This window comes from Embiotoca jacksoni, unplaced genomic scaffold, assembly GCF_022577435.1.
Source record: "Embiotoca jacksoni isolate LCO1_2020_lvr unplaced genomic scaffold, fEmbJac1.0.p SCAF_42, whole genome shotgun sequence".
NCBI classification, from domain to species: domain Eukaryota; kingdom Metazoa; phylum Chordata; class Actinopteri; family Embiotocidae; genus Embiotoca; species Embiotoca jacksoni.
This window is the reverse complement of record NW_027185395.1, coordinates 3,054,262-3,070,421: the sequence shown is the minus strand read 5'-3', so window position 1 is coordinate 3,070,421 and position 16,160 is coordinate 3,054,262. Positions and strand designations below refer to the sequence as shown.

Genomic DNA, 16,160 nt, shown 5'->3' with positions numbered 1-16,160 from the left:
GTGTGTGAATGGGAAACAGGGTGAAAAGTGCTTTGAGACTGTCAAGGTGATAAAACGCTGTACAAGTATTTTATCATTTATATCTGCAGTTTACCTTAAATCTGTTATTTGATCATTAATATTAAATCTGGTGTTTGATCATTTATACCTGACCTTTAAACTGAATCCTGTTGGGACGAGTTGTGTTTTCATTCAGATAGTGAGAGAGGAGAGAACTGTGTGTGTGTATATATATGTATACATATGTATATATACTGTATATATATATATATGTATGTGCAGACACTTACGAGCACAGATGTCTCCGTCCTCGTGGAAGCCCAGGCAGCACTGGGACTTCCTGCGGTACATGGTCTTCTCTCCTCTCCGATAGGCCGTCCGGTAGCTCACCCTGCACACAGACAGGAAGTGAGCGATTCTGCGTACATGTGTTGCCTGTTGTTTGCCCATTTCATTATGTGAAATGTGTCCTGATGAGAACCCTGTGTTTTCTGCACTTTGTATCAGGTATAGATATGTTCCTACTGCAGACTCAGTACTGATGAGTCTGTGCTGTTCTACCTGAGCTCGCAGTCATGGACTGAACTACAGATGCACATCATTTACAAATGTTAGCCCAAATGCATCCTGGGTATTTTGTAGTGCAGGCAGAGGATGAACGTGTGAGAATAGATGTCCGTCTACCTGTGATGACATGACAACCTGCCCACAGTGTAACCCACCTGACCCAGTGCATGCTGGGATAGCTTCTAACCCTTTGCAACCATAAACTGGAGAGCAGATACAGATTACAGAGCATGCTAACGGGTTCCAGCCCAGGACCCGAGGGGCCATTGGGCCAATCATGTTACTGATCTGTTGCCATGGTAACCTAATTAGTTGTCAGATGTTCCACCAGGTGATTTTTTATTATTACACAACTTTTCCAGTTTTTTGTTGACCCTGTCACAACTTTTTTGAGACGTGTTGCTGCCATCAAATTCAAAATGAGCAGATATTTTTCATAAAACCATAAAATTTCTCAATTTCAACATGCAATTAAATGAGTTCATGAGATAAATAATAACAACAAATAATTGTATTTTGTTTTTATTTACATTTTACACAGCGTAATTACTTTTTTGGAAACAGGGTTTTATAAACTACAGTTTATGAAACTCATGAAAAATCAAACCGTTGTGATAAGAATCACTGCTTTAAGTTGATAAGAAGTTTTTATTTCTGCTCTCATTGTTTCCTGCAGTTACAGACTCATCTGTCTGTGTCACATCAAAACCCTCTCGCCTCTCTGAGCTGGAGGCCTCCAGGATGGTGGATGGTGCTCACCTGTGTGTGGCGCTCACCTGTGTGTGTGGCGCTCACCTGTGTGTTGCGCTCACCTGTGTGTGTGGCGCTCACCTGTGTGTGGCGCTCACCTGTATGTGTGGCGCCCACCTGTGTGTGGCGCTCACCTGTGTGTGTGGCGCTCACCTGTGTCTGGTGCACTTGAACCAGTTGAGGATGTCGGCGCAGCTGGTGTAATAAATCTGATCAAAAGGATGAGCATAGGACTCCTGAACCGTCACCGAGTAACTGAAAGGAGAGAGCACAGAGACATCAGACATGAGCAGCACAGTCAGGTTGTGTGTGTGTGTGTGTGTGTGTGTGTGTGTGTGTGTGTGTGTGTGTGTGTGTGTGTGTGTGTGTGTGTGTGTGTGTGTGTGTGTTTCTGTCTCTCTCTTTGTACTGTATGTGTGCGTGTGTGTAGTGTGTGTATGTGTCCGTGTGTGGTCCTGTATTTGTGTCAGTGCTGAATGAGTCTCACAGTGAATCAAAGAGTTTGAGTTTGGGTGGGCGGGGCCAAACGCTGCCTCATGACTCCCTCGTGTCACTTTAGGCTCTGCTCACTGACTGTAAGTAATGATGAATTAAAGTCTGTATTCATTATTCTTGTATTTGTAGTGTTTATCTACGTAGGTGCGTATTCATGTTCTCTGTCAGCTGAACTCAGGTCAGTACTTTCATTCATTACCATTAAAACAAAAAAAGTATTAAATTAAACATTAAAACCTAAAACATTGAAACTAATGCTGCACCTCATCATTATGAATCATTTAGTCTCGACAAATAAAAGAAAATGTAAAAATAGCCTGAGAAGACATTCAGTGTCACCTTACAGGCTAAACTCAGGGCAATACGGTTCCTGAGGATCAATCAACTGTCTCCACCTCCATTCACATTCACCTCCATAATAATGATCAGGGCTACAGTATCGTTACACAATATAATATTAATATTTCTAAAATCTTAACTCTTTATTTTACGGGATTGTAAATTCTGATAAATGTCTTTATTTCCTGTAAATAACTACAGACGGTAGTTTGGTTCTAATTAAGGGAACATTAAAGGGAATTATTTCCAGCTCTTTGACTTTTATTTAGCTGAATATGTAAAAATGTTTGATTCGTATCCGTGTAAGAGAAGGATCTTTATTTCATGGACACTTTTTACAGAAAGATATCAATTATTTACACTCCCATAAAAGAAAGTGTTTATACTTTACACTCTATTTATTTTATTTTTTTATTTTTATAATTTTTATTTCATGTATTAAAATGTTCTGTTGTTCCTGGAAGGCACTAAAAACTTTAGTTGGAGCCCCCCACCGTCTGTCTTCAGGACAATCAGAGCACCGAAGGAGTCGCAGTGCAACTGCAGCTGTCTCCTCAGATTAGTCAGTGAAAGGGAATCCATCTGGGAAATGGGCCTCCACCTTTCTTCTTCTACAGCTCACGTAATGGATTTACAAGCTCCCTTTTAGCTCCGCACCCTCCGACACCACCGTCCTGACGAGATTATTCATATTCAGGATATTATTGGGGTGTAGTTTCACTCACTTTCAACACTTTGTCTCATCTGAAACCAGTTTGATGGGGTGTGTTCGGTGGTGAGCCTCTCGCAGAGTCGGGCTAGCTGTCCCCGAGCTGAGCTATCTTAACTTCATCCTGACTCCAGCTTCCTGCCTCAGCAGGGATTCGGACAGGAAACAGCCTGAGCAGCACCGATGTGTGTAAAGTAAGGGAGCGAAGGACGTGGACTCACAGGTGAACGTGTTTAAAAGGTTACCAGACGCCTCAGCACTGCACACCTGCATGGGAAACTTTAAAACTATGACATCGGTTGTCCAAGAAAATTGTCAGATTAACAGTAGAAGCGTCGCTTTGGTGTTCGACTAGAAATAATCCACTTGGTCAGCATTTCATTGGCCAAAGCAGAACTGATGGAGGACGTCACATGACCTTGTTTTTACATCCTCCTATATAACTCCTCCATCCTCCTCCATCTACCTCCATCCTCTTCCATCCTCCAACATCATCTTATATCCACCTTCATCTATCTCCATCCTCCTCCATCCTCCTCCATCCCCTTCCATCCTCCTCCACCCTCCTCCATCCTCCTGCATAACTCCTACATAACTCTTACATCCACCTCCATCCTCTTCCATCCTCTGACATCAACTTATATCCACCTCCATCCTCCTCCATCCATTTGGCTGCATTCAAATAAATAAAAGACTTTTTATTCATGGCCGGCCTGACAGCTGCTATGATACTGAACCTCGATCTTCACATTGGTTCTCTCCTCGCATTTAAAGACCTGTACAGACATGATGGCAGCTGTGTGACTCACCTCTCCCAGTGGCTGCAGACATTAGGATCCTCCAGGTTGAGGGAGGAAGTGATGCAAGGCAGGTAACAGAAGGCCAGAGCCAACAGGACTGTCCTGTAGTGGTGCAGTGACACAGCCATCTCAGTCAGAGCTGCATCTTCAGACAGACGGACGAGGAGGAAACACAGTTAACGGTCAGCTTCCATTCAGCTCAACAAAACATCAGAAAACGCACTCAGAGAAATTCAAATTGAAGGTTGTTTAGTTTAATAACTTCTCAATGATAATTAAAAGATATGCGTGTTTGTGTGCAGAGTGTCAATGATTGGCAGGTCACAATCAGGTCGAACGTCTCGGCTATGAAGTCCTCAGTCAATAACAACAATAAGAACCCAACAGGTCATAGTGCATCCTGCATCAAAAGCAACTACCAACACAGTAACAAGAGTGCAGATCACCAGAAATGTTAGGGATTTTACAGGAAAAGGACCCAAATGCACACACAGATGAAGTGGAATCAACAGGTTTATTGAGCTGTAGACGTATGGTGGAGAATGGAAGGAGTTCAGAGTCTGCAGAGCAGTTTGTGGCCAGAGAGTCAATGGATCCGGGGCTGTAGGGAATCAATGGATCCGGGGCTGTAGGGAGTCAATGGATCCGGGACTGTAGGGAATCAATGGATCCGGGGCTGCAATCAGCCCAGCAGAATAAGGAGGAGTAGATCTTTGGTTACCGGCTGCAGTGAGGACAGTCCGTGGGACGAGGTGGGTGTAGCTACAGAGGAACAGAGACAGCAGGATTCAGGTGAATGTGCGGGATCCAGATTGAGGCGGGCTTGAACTGGTAGCAGGCAGTGAGTCCGAGTGCAGGCAGACTAGACCGAACATCCTCTGGAAAGTCATGCTTGCAGCGGAACGGCAGTCAAGGCACTGACACTGGAACAGACGGGTCGAGCTGACAAAGTGGAGTGGAAGACCGGGAGTAGATTTACTGCTGAGGTGATTAGTGGGATGAGGATCAGCTGTGTCAGGAGCCAGAGTTAATGGTCAGCAGGTGGAGCCTAACAAGCTGCAGACAACCACCAGACACGCCCACCAACACAAGGAAAACACAAGGAAAGACAGGGATCCTGACAAGAATCGAAGGATTCTCAAAGTTTGTCTTAATTTATTTAAAATAAACATTTAAAAGTGTTTGTCTTTACTGAACCAGTTTAAAATGACTAAGTCATTCATTCAGACTCAGCTTCCATCGTTTGTACAAAAAACCTGAGATTCTATTCAGATTTACAGTTTTTTGTTGTGGGGAAACCAGAAATGGTTCTGAGGATCGGTGAGATTACTGCTGACGATCTGCAGCTCCAACCTGAAAATAAGATGTGAGGCTTTAAATTTCATTCATTGATCCAAACAGTTATTGAATCCTGATTCTGAGCTATTAGGTTGATAAGCTTCTGTTTTTGATATGAGCTGTTTTGGCCACCAACACTGATGTACAACAGCCACCTCCATCTGGGCTTCGTATCCCACATCTGACAGAGAGCAGAACACCAGACAACAACATCTCATTAATAATAGCTTCCAACAATAAGGTCCATTCATCTCCAGCTGTGAAAACGACGATGTGAAAATGATCATCTGACAAGTGAACTTTTCACTCCTGCTTGTTCAGTGTGTTCGCTGCTCTCAAACTCTCAGAGTAGATCTGTGGCTTTAAAGATCCATTCAGTGAAACACGTTTTCTCGGACAGTCGGTCCACCTTTGGTTCAGAGTCATGAAATCTGGTGCCGACATTCATGAGCGATACAGTTTAAAAACCCACCTGATTGTAGTCGGCCCAGCTCATTCATTTATTGGGACAGATCTGTGATAGTATTCAGATATCTGATAACAGTCACAGCAGCTGAAAACCTTCGAGTCATGGATACGAGGTGTCTGAACATCATTTAAGTCTGTTCTTCTTAAAAATTCACACGGCTGGAAGTGTTCCTTCGAACCAGGAATGGCTTGAAGCAATAACTGTGATGTCACAAATCCTAGCATATGTATACACCTTAACGGTGAACCTGTAACAGGTGAACAGTCTCCAAAGTTTGAACAGACATCATCATATGTTCATTAGTGAAGCACGACTGTCCAACAGAACCAACACCGACCAAAACACGTCTCTGAGCTGCAGTAGCGCCGTCATCTGGTGAAGATTTCTACAATTTCTGATACTACTTCCCAAATACTCCTTAAACTACAGTGCTACATAGCAGATGTTTTACTGTGTTGGTACTGATGGTCAATGTTCTACCTGCTGGGCGCCATGTTAGAGTCTTACCAGGTCCTGGTCCAAGTCCTGGTCCAAGTCCTAGTTTAAGTCCTGGTCCAGGTCCTGGTCCAAGCCCTGGTCTAAGTCCTGGTTTAAGTTCTGGTCCAAGCCCTGGTCCAAGTTCTGGTCTAAGTCCTGGTTTAAGTACTGGTCTAAGTCCTGATCCAAGTCCTGGTTTAAGTTCTGGTCCAAGTCCAAGTCCAAGACCTGGTTTATGTCCTGGTCCAAGTCCTGCTCCAAGTCCTGGTCCTGGTCCAAGTCCTGGTTTAAGTCATGGTTTAAGTCCTGGTTTAAGTCCTGGTTTAAGTCCTGGTCAAAGTCATGGTTTATGTCCTGGTTTAAGTCCTGGTCAAAATCCTGGTCCAAGTCCTGGTTTAAGTCCTGCTCCAAGTCCTGGTCAAAGTCAGGTCCCCAGTCTTCACTAACCACAGACGTGAAGACATGAAGATAACTACAGACGTGAACATAACTACAGAAGATTTTATTTCCTGTTGCTGGTTTCACTTCAGTCAAGTTAAGAAAATCAAAACAATGCTTTAAGTAAATGAAGAGCTGCCATGGATTTCATGTGTTTAAACAATTTTGAGGGTCAAAGGTCATGCACTCTGCAAGAAAAAGTGTGACATATAAAAGTCTCCCTGAAATCTTCTGGAGGATCTTTATGGTGTGTTGGTGTGTCCACAGTAAGTCTGTCTGGTTCCTTCATGGTACAGAAACAGATGGTGACTCCAGCTTTATATGGAAACTTCATCACTTCAGCTGCTTCATGAATCTCTTGGTAATGGTGAGGGGGCGTGGTCTCTTGTGGTTAGCCTCCGTTTAAAAGACGCAGGGTGGTTGATGAAGCCTGAGACGTCTCCAGCGGCTGAATGGCTGCTGACCGTGTGTCTGAGCAGACCCTTTATGAGCCAGCAGGGCTCGTCCTCTCTGGTTTCACTGAGCTCAGGGAGGGCACAGCTGCAGCCACCAATGCTAAAAACCCCCCACCCCAAGACAACTGCACCGCTGCACAAACAAGGGCTATGCTGTATATGTCAATGGGCTCCAGACAGCAGCTCTAATGGAGCAGATTAGGCTGTGCTGCACAACTCTGATACGCTCTTCCCCGGCAGCACAGTATTGACGCCTCTGTCCATTCACAAAGGACTGGCAGGAACCAGGACCTCCTGTCTGAAGTCCCTCCAGGACTGGACAAAGGCTGCTCTCAGGCCACGGACCAACAGTTATTTCACTATATAAAAATAGCTGAACTGAGATAGATTCTTCTGCTCTTTATTGTCAGCGAAATTTTTCTGTTGTCATTTAAATATGAAAGAACGACCAAATAAAATCAGAGAGTTGGTTTCCCTTCATAGTCATTCAAAATCCTGCACACAGGAAGGCATAAGTTCCATTGCATGACCGTGTGCGTTGCTTTGGATATATCATCATCAAACTGAATTTGATGATTCTAAATATAACTAAAGCTTGTTGAAACTAGAGGTGCTTCCTTCTCCAAGCCCAACTGTACACTCTATGATATACAGATCTGCAACCGCTGCATGTCTGCATTTACTCCCAAAACTTTCAGAATAATGTCAGAATGTTTGTGCTGGGCGTAGCTGGAGGGCTCACCACATGGTGGCACATGTTCTCTGAGTAGTGAGTCCTGGTTTGATTCCTGGACAGGTGGGCCGTTTGTTCTCTTCACACGTTTCCTGTTCCTCTCGCTCACTGTCAGAGAGGTGAGACTTCAACATGAATATATGTCACGTACTTTGTGAAAACACTATATTATCATCGACAACCCTGTTTCCAAAAAAGCAGTGACGCTGTGTAAAATGTAAATAAAAACAGAATGTGATGATTTGTGAATCTCATAAACTCATTTAATTGTAAATATACAAAAGACAACATATCAAATGTTGAAACTGAGAAATCTTATAATCTCATTTTGAATTTGATGGCAGCAACATGTCTCTAAAATATTGTGACAGTGTCAACAAAAGACTGGAAATGTTGTGTAAAGATAAAAAAAAAAAAATAACACCTGGTGGAACATCTGACAACAAATTAGGCTACCATGGCAACAGATCAGTAACGTGATTGGGTATAAAAAGATTATTTCAGAGAGGCAGAGTCAGCAGTGAAGATGGAGAGAGGTTCACCACTCTGTGAAAGATTGTGTGAGAAAATAGTGCAACAATTTAAATAATGTTCCTCAACATGAAACTACAAAGAATTAGTGGATTTCATCATCTACGGTTCATAAGATCATTAAAAGATTCAGAGAATCTGGAGAAATCTCTGAACACAAGGGACAAGGATGGAAACTATTATTGGATGGTGGTGATCTTTGGGCCCTAAGGCAGCACTGCATTAAAAACACACTATACTGGAGTGGAAATCACTGCATGGGCTCAGGAACACTTCTGAAAACCATCGTCTGTGAACACAGTTCATTGCTGCATCCACAAATGCAGGTTAAAACTCCAAAGAAGAAACCAGATAGAAACATGACCAGAAACACCGCCGCCTTCTCTGGACCGAGATCATTGAAGATGGACTGAGGTGAAGTGGAAAACTGTCCTGTGGTCTGATGGATCACAATCAGAGATTCTTTTTGGAAATCATGGACGCTGCATCCTCCAGGTTAAAGAGGAGAGGGACCATCCAGCTTGTTATCAGTGCTCAGTTAAAAAGCCAGCATCTGTGATGGTACAGGGATGCATTAGTGCACATGGCATGGGTAGATTGAACATCTGGAAGGAAGCATTAATGCTGAATGATATATTCAGGTTTTGGAGCAACATATGATGCCATCCAGACAACGTCTCTTTCAGGGAAGGTCTTGTTTATTTCAGCAGAACAATCAGGCAAGAATGGGAGCACATTTCACTTTCAAAACTCCAGAAACTGGTCTCATCAATTCCCAAACGTTTACAGAGTGTTGTAAAAAGAAGAGGTGATGCAGCTCAGTAGTAAACATGAACCTGTCCCAACTTTTTAGAGACCTGTTGCTGCCATCAAATTCTAAATTAGCAGATATTTTTATAAAAGTTCTGAGTTTCAAACATTTGATATGTTGTCTTTAGTCTATGTGTAATTAAATGAGTTTACATGAGTTACAAATCATAGCATTCAGTTTTTATTTACATTTTCCCTTCATTCGGGGCCTTCTGTAAGAAGAGGTGGGAACCAGCAGCACTCCTATGTTCCCATCAGGCTCGTCGGTTGTTGCCTGACAAAACAACAGCTGAAGCTTATGAAGTCGGCCCACAGCTGTCTCTCATGGATGTTGAGCTCGCCTGACAAAGTACAGCTTAGAGTGATTATAGAACACAACTTTGACCACAGAGTGTTGATCATCACACCCACGATGTCGAGGAAACACAACTACAACTGAAAGGTGTTTACTGAGCAGCTCCCACTGAAGATGAGCTAGCAAAGATTGAAATGCTTTTAATGAACCGACAAACATCCATCACTCCTTCTGAAGACTCACACAAACACAGATGTGTGTCTCTAATTACTCATTTGTGTGTGTGTGAGACTTCTGTCCACTTGTCCACTATATAGGGGACAGTATAGTGAACAAGATGCATTCAGAGTGGTCACCTGTCCACCACACAGTACTCAGACCCCTGTCTTTCATGTCCACTTCAATAATATATTGACATGCAGACTGAACATGTGACAACAGGTCAACTCAACTGTCCACACGGCTTCAGTCATGTTGTTGTGTTCCTGTTGTGTGTCTGTCTTATTGTGTAGCTGTTGAATTAAATATCAAATATCCACTTTCAATCTGATGACAACAGAACAACGCTTATCACAGTCAGAGACAGAGGACACATGAGGACACATGAGGACATGAGGACGCATGAGTGATGTCATACAGGAGGCGATGACGGCAGTGACGTCATACAGGAGGAGACAACGGCAGTGACGTCACACAGGAGACGACAGCAGTGACGTCACACAGGAGACGATGACAGTGACGTAATAAAGGAGGAGACAACGGCAGGCTGCTGGAGGAACTGGTGCTCTCTCCTCCATCTCGTCATCCGTGTTTGTGCTTCCATAGTTCATCCTCCACTAACTGAACGTCCTGCTGCCATCTTCCAAACAACATCATTGTTGATGTGGAGACGGGTTTCTACCTCAGGACACTCAACTTCAAAACAAGACAAACGTCTCTTCATTCACGTCTGTTTCAAAAAGGAGCTCCTTTCTTTACAGTTACAGTTCCTCCCTGAGGGACACCTCCAACCTCCGTCCAGCACTTTCACACCACAGACATCATCACTACTGGGCACACTGGGCACACTGGACACACTGGACACACTATGAACACTATACACACTGTACACACTGTACACACTATACACACTGTACACACTGGATACACTGTACACACTGGACACACTATACACACTGGACACACTGTAAACACTGTACACACTGGACACACTGGACACACTATACACACTGGACACACTATACACACTGGACACACTGGACACACTATACACACTGGACACACTGTACACACTGTAAACTCTGTACATACTGGACACACTGGACACACTGTAAACACTGGACACACTGGAAACACTGTACACACTATACACACTGGACACACTATACACACTATACACACTGTACACACTGGACACACTGGACACACCGTGCACACTATACACACTGGACACACTGGACACACTATACACACTGGACACACTGTACACACTGGACACACTGTACACACTGTAAAAATCTGTACATACTGGACACACTGGACACACTGTACACACTGTAAACACTGTAAACACTGGACACACTGGACACACTATACACACTGGACACACTGGAAACACTGTACACACTATACACACTGGACACACTATACACACTATACACACTGGACACACTGGAAACACTGTACACACTGTAAACACTGGACACACTGTACACACTGGACACACTGGACACACTATACACACTGGAGACACACTATACACACTGGACACACTGGACACACTGGACGCACTGGACAACATTATGTATAACTGTCCACTTCAGAAATGTCCATGTTCCAGTCATATCTCTAACTGTGAGCAAACAGGATCACCAGAAGTCTTCCAGCCTGTGTTGCATGACTGTGAAGTGAAATAACTGCTGTCAACATCCTCGCTCCGAAAATAAGCAGCTTGTGGTCAGCGGCAGCATTTCAGCAACTTCTGCTGCCTGACTCGAATTGAACGGGAATGTAGGTTATAATAAAAACAATAATCATAATTATAATTATAATAACAATGCAGCTCAAAACGTTTTACAGGAGAAATTAGAAATAAAGACATATACAGTAATAGTTACTAAAAGTAGTCGACGGTGATAAAAAATAAAACTACACATTAATCAAGAATACTGGAAACTTTCCCGCCTCTCACGTCCTGATGATGATTACAATACTACCAATAATAATAAAAAATACTACCAATAATAAGAACAATAATAACATCAATAACTATAAAAGGGTGTTCTCATCCCTTCTCTTCCACAAAGAGTTAAAATGGTGCTTTAATGTCCCTCACTGAAATATATCAGACATGTCCTGAATGTCCCGAGACACAGAAAACACACCTGTTTAACTCATTTGCCACACACACACACACACACACACACACACACACACAGCGGGGATCAGACCCGGAGCACCGGAGACTCGAGGAGGGGACCGTACCTGATTCATGAGCGCGCCGAGCTGGTGTCCTGAGCGGTGTCCCCAGTAGTGTCCCCAGCAGTGTCCTGGCTCATGGGTCCTTCCTTCAGGATGTCTCGCTGCAGTTCCCAGGATGGACAAGTCTCCAGCAGCGTCGCATCAACACACTGAACAACTTTTCCTAATTGTCAAAACACTGGCCGACTGCGCCGGTGACGTCACAAGCCTCTCCACCAATCACTGGCTGGCACCCTCCTGCATGGTCCTGTCATATGAAAACGGATTTTGTGGCTTGTTTATGAAAAAGAAAATATTGTCCTAAAACATAAAGACAGCAGAGACGTGAGAGGAGGAAGGATGATAATAACATAATAATATAAAGTGATATTAATGAGAATTATATGGAGTGTTATTAATGATAATAATATGGAGTGTTATTAATGAGTATAATATGGAGTGTTATTAATGAGAATAATATGCAGTGTTATTAATGAGAATAATATGAAGTGTTATTAATGAGTATAATATGCAGTGTTATTAATGAGAATAAAATGCAGTGTTATTAATGAGAATAATATGCAGTGTTATTAATGAGAATAATATGAAGTGTTATTAATGAGTATAATATGCAGTGTTATGAATGATAATAATATGCAGTGTTATTAATGAGTATAATATGCAGTGTTATTAATGAGAATAATATGGAGTGTTATTAATGAGAATAATATGCAGTGTTATTAATGACAATAATATGGAGTGTTATTAATGAGAATAATATGCAGTGTTATTAATGAGAATAATATGCAGTGTTATTAATGAGTATAATATGCAGTGTTATTAATGAGAATAAAATGAAGTGTTATTAATGAGAATAATATGCAGTGTTATTAATGAGAATAATATGAAGTGTTATTAATGAGTATAATATGGAGTGTTATTAATGAGAATAATATGCAGTGTTATTAATGAGAATAATATGCAGTGTTATTAATGCGAATAATATGGAGTGTTATTAATGAGAATAATATGCAGTGTTATTAATGAGAATAATATGCAGTGTTATTAATGCGAATAATATGGAGTGTTATTAATGAGAATAATATGCAGTGTTATTAATGCGAATAATATGGAGTGCTATTAATGAGTATAATATGGAGTCTCCGTTCCTGGAAATATGTCTTCGCTGCCCTCTGAAGGTTCCCGGTGTCCTGAACCTGGATGTGATTCCAGTTGTCATGGTGAATTCAATTATCCAATCAGTGAGCAGCTGGATGGACAGGAAAACATGAAGTCCTGTTTAATTCTTCCAGAACTTTCCCACATTCACACGTCAATGTGAGCTCGTTTTAAAAAAAGATAAACTTAATTCCTCGTGTGGAAATAATTTGTCTGTTCCCTGAGCGCAGCTGTTGGGTTCATTTACCTCAACCACCCACGTTGATATTAAAGTGCCTGTATGATATAACAGGAAGTCATGACATGAATCCAGACGGTACGGTGTTGTGCACCGTGATATTCAGTTACATGTAAACACAGATAATAGTTTTATATTACAACTAACTACTGTTACCAACATTTAGTATTTTCTGGTGTCAGTCAGAAGAAACGGCCCTCTGGATCAGATGAAGGGGGATTTACAGGTTCAACAGCAGTGAAACATCCTCCACCTGGGAGGAGATTCATCGCGGCCCAACTACCAGACCATGGAAATGCTGATAGAATCTGACCAACAAGAAGAATTACAGCGGGCCCACTCAACACAATCCAGAACCAGATCCAGAACCTTTGGAGCTGTTGGTTGACTGCGACAGAAGATCAACAGCAGCCGGGGCGAGATGGAGGCTGTGAAGAGAGAAGAGGTGTAAACCTGAATGTGTGATGAACTCTTTCTTGGAAGGATTATTTATAGATATGATCTGATGTTCAATAATAAGTTCATGTTCGACAGCAGAACATTTCTGTTTCACAAAATAAATTGTGTAATGTTGAAAGGAGGAAATGAAAGTGTTGATTGAAGGTCCATGATGTTGCGCAGAAAGGACCGGACGGATGCAGATGGCTCATCGAAAGCAGAAGTACCTGAATCCAAAGTGTGTTCGACCCGCTGACCAGCTGGTTGCTGGTACTCCGACCCAAACTCAGGGACATGACCTCGGGTTTATCACACCTGGACATGTGATGCTCATGGGTCTCATCATGCCACCTGCAGCATGTCTGCTCTCATTGTGTCTGATGGAGGGTTGGGGAGAGGAGAAGGATTTGAGTGATGAGTTCTTAAGCTGCCTGCTGGCTTTTCCTCTGAAGATTTTAATGATTTCTGTGTGAATGAAAGATGGACGGACAAGACTGAGACTTCAGCAGCTCTCTGATTCTTGGTTCAGCTTCACCTCAGAGTCCAAACAGGTTGTAAGTAGAACAGTCAGAATAAACATATTGAGGGTGATTAACTATTGAATCACTTATTACTGTTTGTTGCTGTTAACTTTTGTAAGTACAGATAAAGTTTCATCCTAATATTGACGGTAAAAGTAAGTAAGAGCTGAATTGCTTCCCAGAAACTGTAAAACATGCCACAACAGGAGGAGTTGTGGTGAAAGTGTTTTCACCAGGTATCCCGAGGTCCAGCGGGTCAGGGGTGGAAGAGAGACCCTGAATCATCAGCCTGATTGATATCTGATCACAGTCAAGTCCAGGTGATTAGGTCCGGCCAATCTTTACCTCTTTAATGAGGCCTGAGCAGCTCCTGTGTGACATGATGTTTGAATCATCTGCTTGGAGGGTTGAGAGGCCGTAATCAGAGTCAGTTCCTCCCCAAGTTCTCAAAAAGCTGCCAAACGGTTTCACAACCTGAAAGTTACCCTCAAAAATAGCTGACACTTAAATTTACTTCTTTTTTTTTTACCATGATGTAATGTCTTGCACTAATCACAATAAAAGTCACTTAAATCCAGTAGATTTTCCTTCAGGAGAGACCGCAGGAACTTAAAGATAAAACAAAGATGAAACTCCCAGAAAGCAGCTGAGGAAAAAAAAATATTTTAAAAGGAGGAGGGGCTTCAGGTTCACACCACTTTATATCTGCTGCCACCTGCTGGTAACAAACGTTTCAACAACTCTGCAAACAAAACAACAACAAAACAACTGCACATTAATATTAGATCAAATAAAAATTACTTTATGCCATTACCTACATTTTCTTAAAGCTGATAGAGGAATTAAACACGAAGGAAATAAGCAAAGAGCCGAGGCCGCGTCACACTGCAATAGAGACCAATACTGGCATTAAAGTGTCATAAACAACTCACTACCGCAACAGAAGAAGACCGACCATTTTGTAAAAGTCCTGCTGGGTTTGGGTTGATGATAAAATAAATACAGGAACAGCTCAGATCTCACGTGTCCTCCTCCACGGATCCTGGAGGACGTCAGCAGGTCTGTGATCTTTGGCAGCCTTGTACATCTGCGTGTCACGAACCTTTAAAGGAACAAGTCGACAGCTTTCTGTCAGGACACCGAACACTGAAGGACAAACAGTGGAACGAAGGTTGACCAACACTTGTGGAAACCATCATCCACAGCAAAGTTCCTTGTTCCAGACACGTAGATGGAAGCAGCTCCTGAAACAGACCGAGGACCACATCAGGACCTGGACCGGGTTCAGCCCAAAATGTGTGTGGACCAGTCGCAGTAGAAAGAGGCTGACATGATAAATGTTGAGTTTTCTCCTTCATATAAATATCATTAGCACGTGACAGGGCACACACTTGCGATCCAATACACATCAGTCCCGGGCCCTGGCTGGTCCGCGGCCCGTTGATTGAACTGGCCTGAGAGCGACAGAAAAAACAAAAGCGTTGTTGGCGTTTAATTCTCCTTCAAAATAAGGCACTGACGTCCAGCTGTGAGATGTATTATTCATCCATGAGACCTATCGTGGGTGCATACGATTCTGTGAATACTTTATATCTGCATGTTGATACTAATTAATTTACTGCTGAGAGACAATCAAAGTTGAATTATAGATTTCTGTTGGTTTGAGGACATTAGGCTTTTATTGTGAAAAATGAAGAACGCAAAGGAAGTCGGACAGCGTACTCCTTCCTGTGAGCAGCCTGCTTTCAGGTGGGTAAGTACCGAGGTGTCGGAGGGAGCTGAAGTGTACCGTCGCTCGGTCACTGCTGTCGGAACCAGGACGACCGTCCGGACCAACCTGGACCGGCTAGATCCGGTTAGAGCACCGGGGCAACGAGGAGCCGTGAGACTGGACCCGACAAACAGGAACAGGACCCGGGACATCTGAAAGGTTCGGTCGGACAGGAGCTGGGCGGTGGAAACATCTGGATCTGAGACCTGGTTTGACATGGACCGGGCCAGGAGAGCTCGGTCAACTCTGCAGGGAGGACTTGGTTCTGTGGGCCCCGGCAGTCCGCCGTCAGAGGGGGGACCGGTGCTGCTCCACGTCAGGTGGACTCCGTAGTGCTTCAAGGTGAT

At 43.0% G+C, this 16,160-nt stretch overlaps 2 protein-coding genes across 3 annotated transcripts in view; one reads left to right on the top strand and one right to left on the bottom strand.

Annotated features, from left to right (window-relative positions):
- The window catches only part of megf10 (multiple EGF-like-domains 10), a 52,990-nt gene extending 37,548 nt beyond the window's left edge, over positions 1–15,442 (bottom strand). The window contains exons 1-6 of one of the 2 annotated variants that reach the window (XM_069168974.1): positions 13,749–15,442; positions 13,244–13,511; positions 11,691–11,934; positions 3,670–3,805; positions 1,471–1,572; positions 291–391 (exon numbers count right to left, since the gene is read on the bottom strand). In XM_069168974.1, coding sequence (XP_069025075.1) covers positions 291–391; positions 1,471–1,572; positions 3,670–3,788 — 322 coding nt within the window. In that variant the 5' untranslated portion in view covers positions 3,789–3,805; positions 11,691–11,934; positions 13,244–13,511; positions 13,749–15,442. The remainder of the gene's footprint in view (positions 1–290; positions 392–1,470; positions 1,573–3,669; positions 3,806–11,690; positions 11,935–13,243; positions 13,512–13,748) is intronic. The other variant, XM_069168975.1, reaches the window with a different exon arrangement.
- Positions 15,443–15,780: 338 nt separating this feature from the next.
- The window catches only part of LOC138210075 (chondroitin sulfate synthase 3-like), a 7,112-nt gene continuing 6,732 nt past the window's right edge, over positions 15,781–16,160 (top strand). The window contains exon 1 of the mRNA XM_069169008.1: positions 15,781–16,160. This exon is cut by the window's right edge and continues 631 nt beyond it. The gene's annotated coding sequence lies outside the window, so the exon portion shown is untranslated.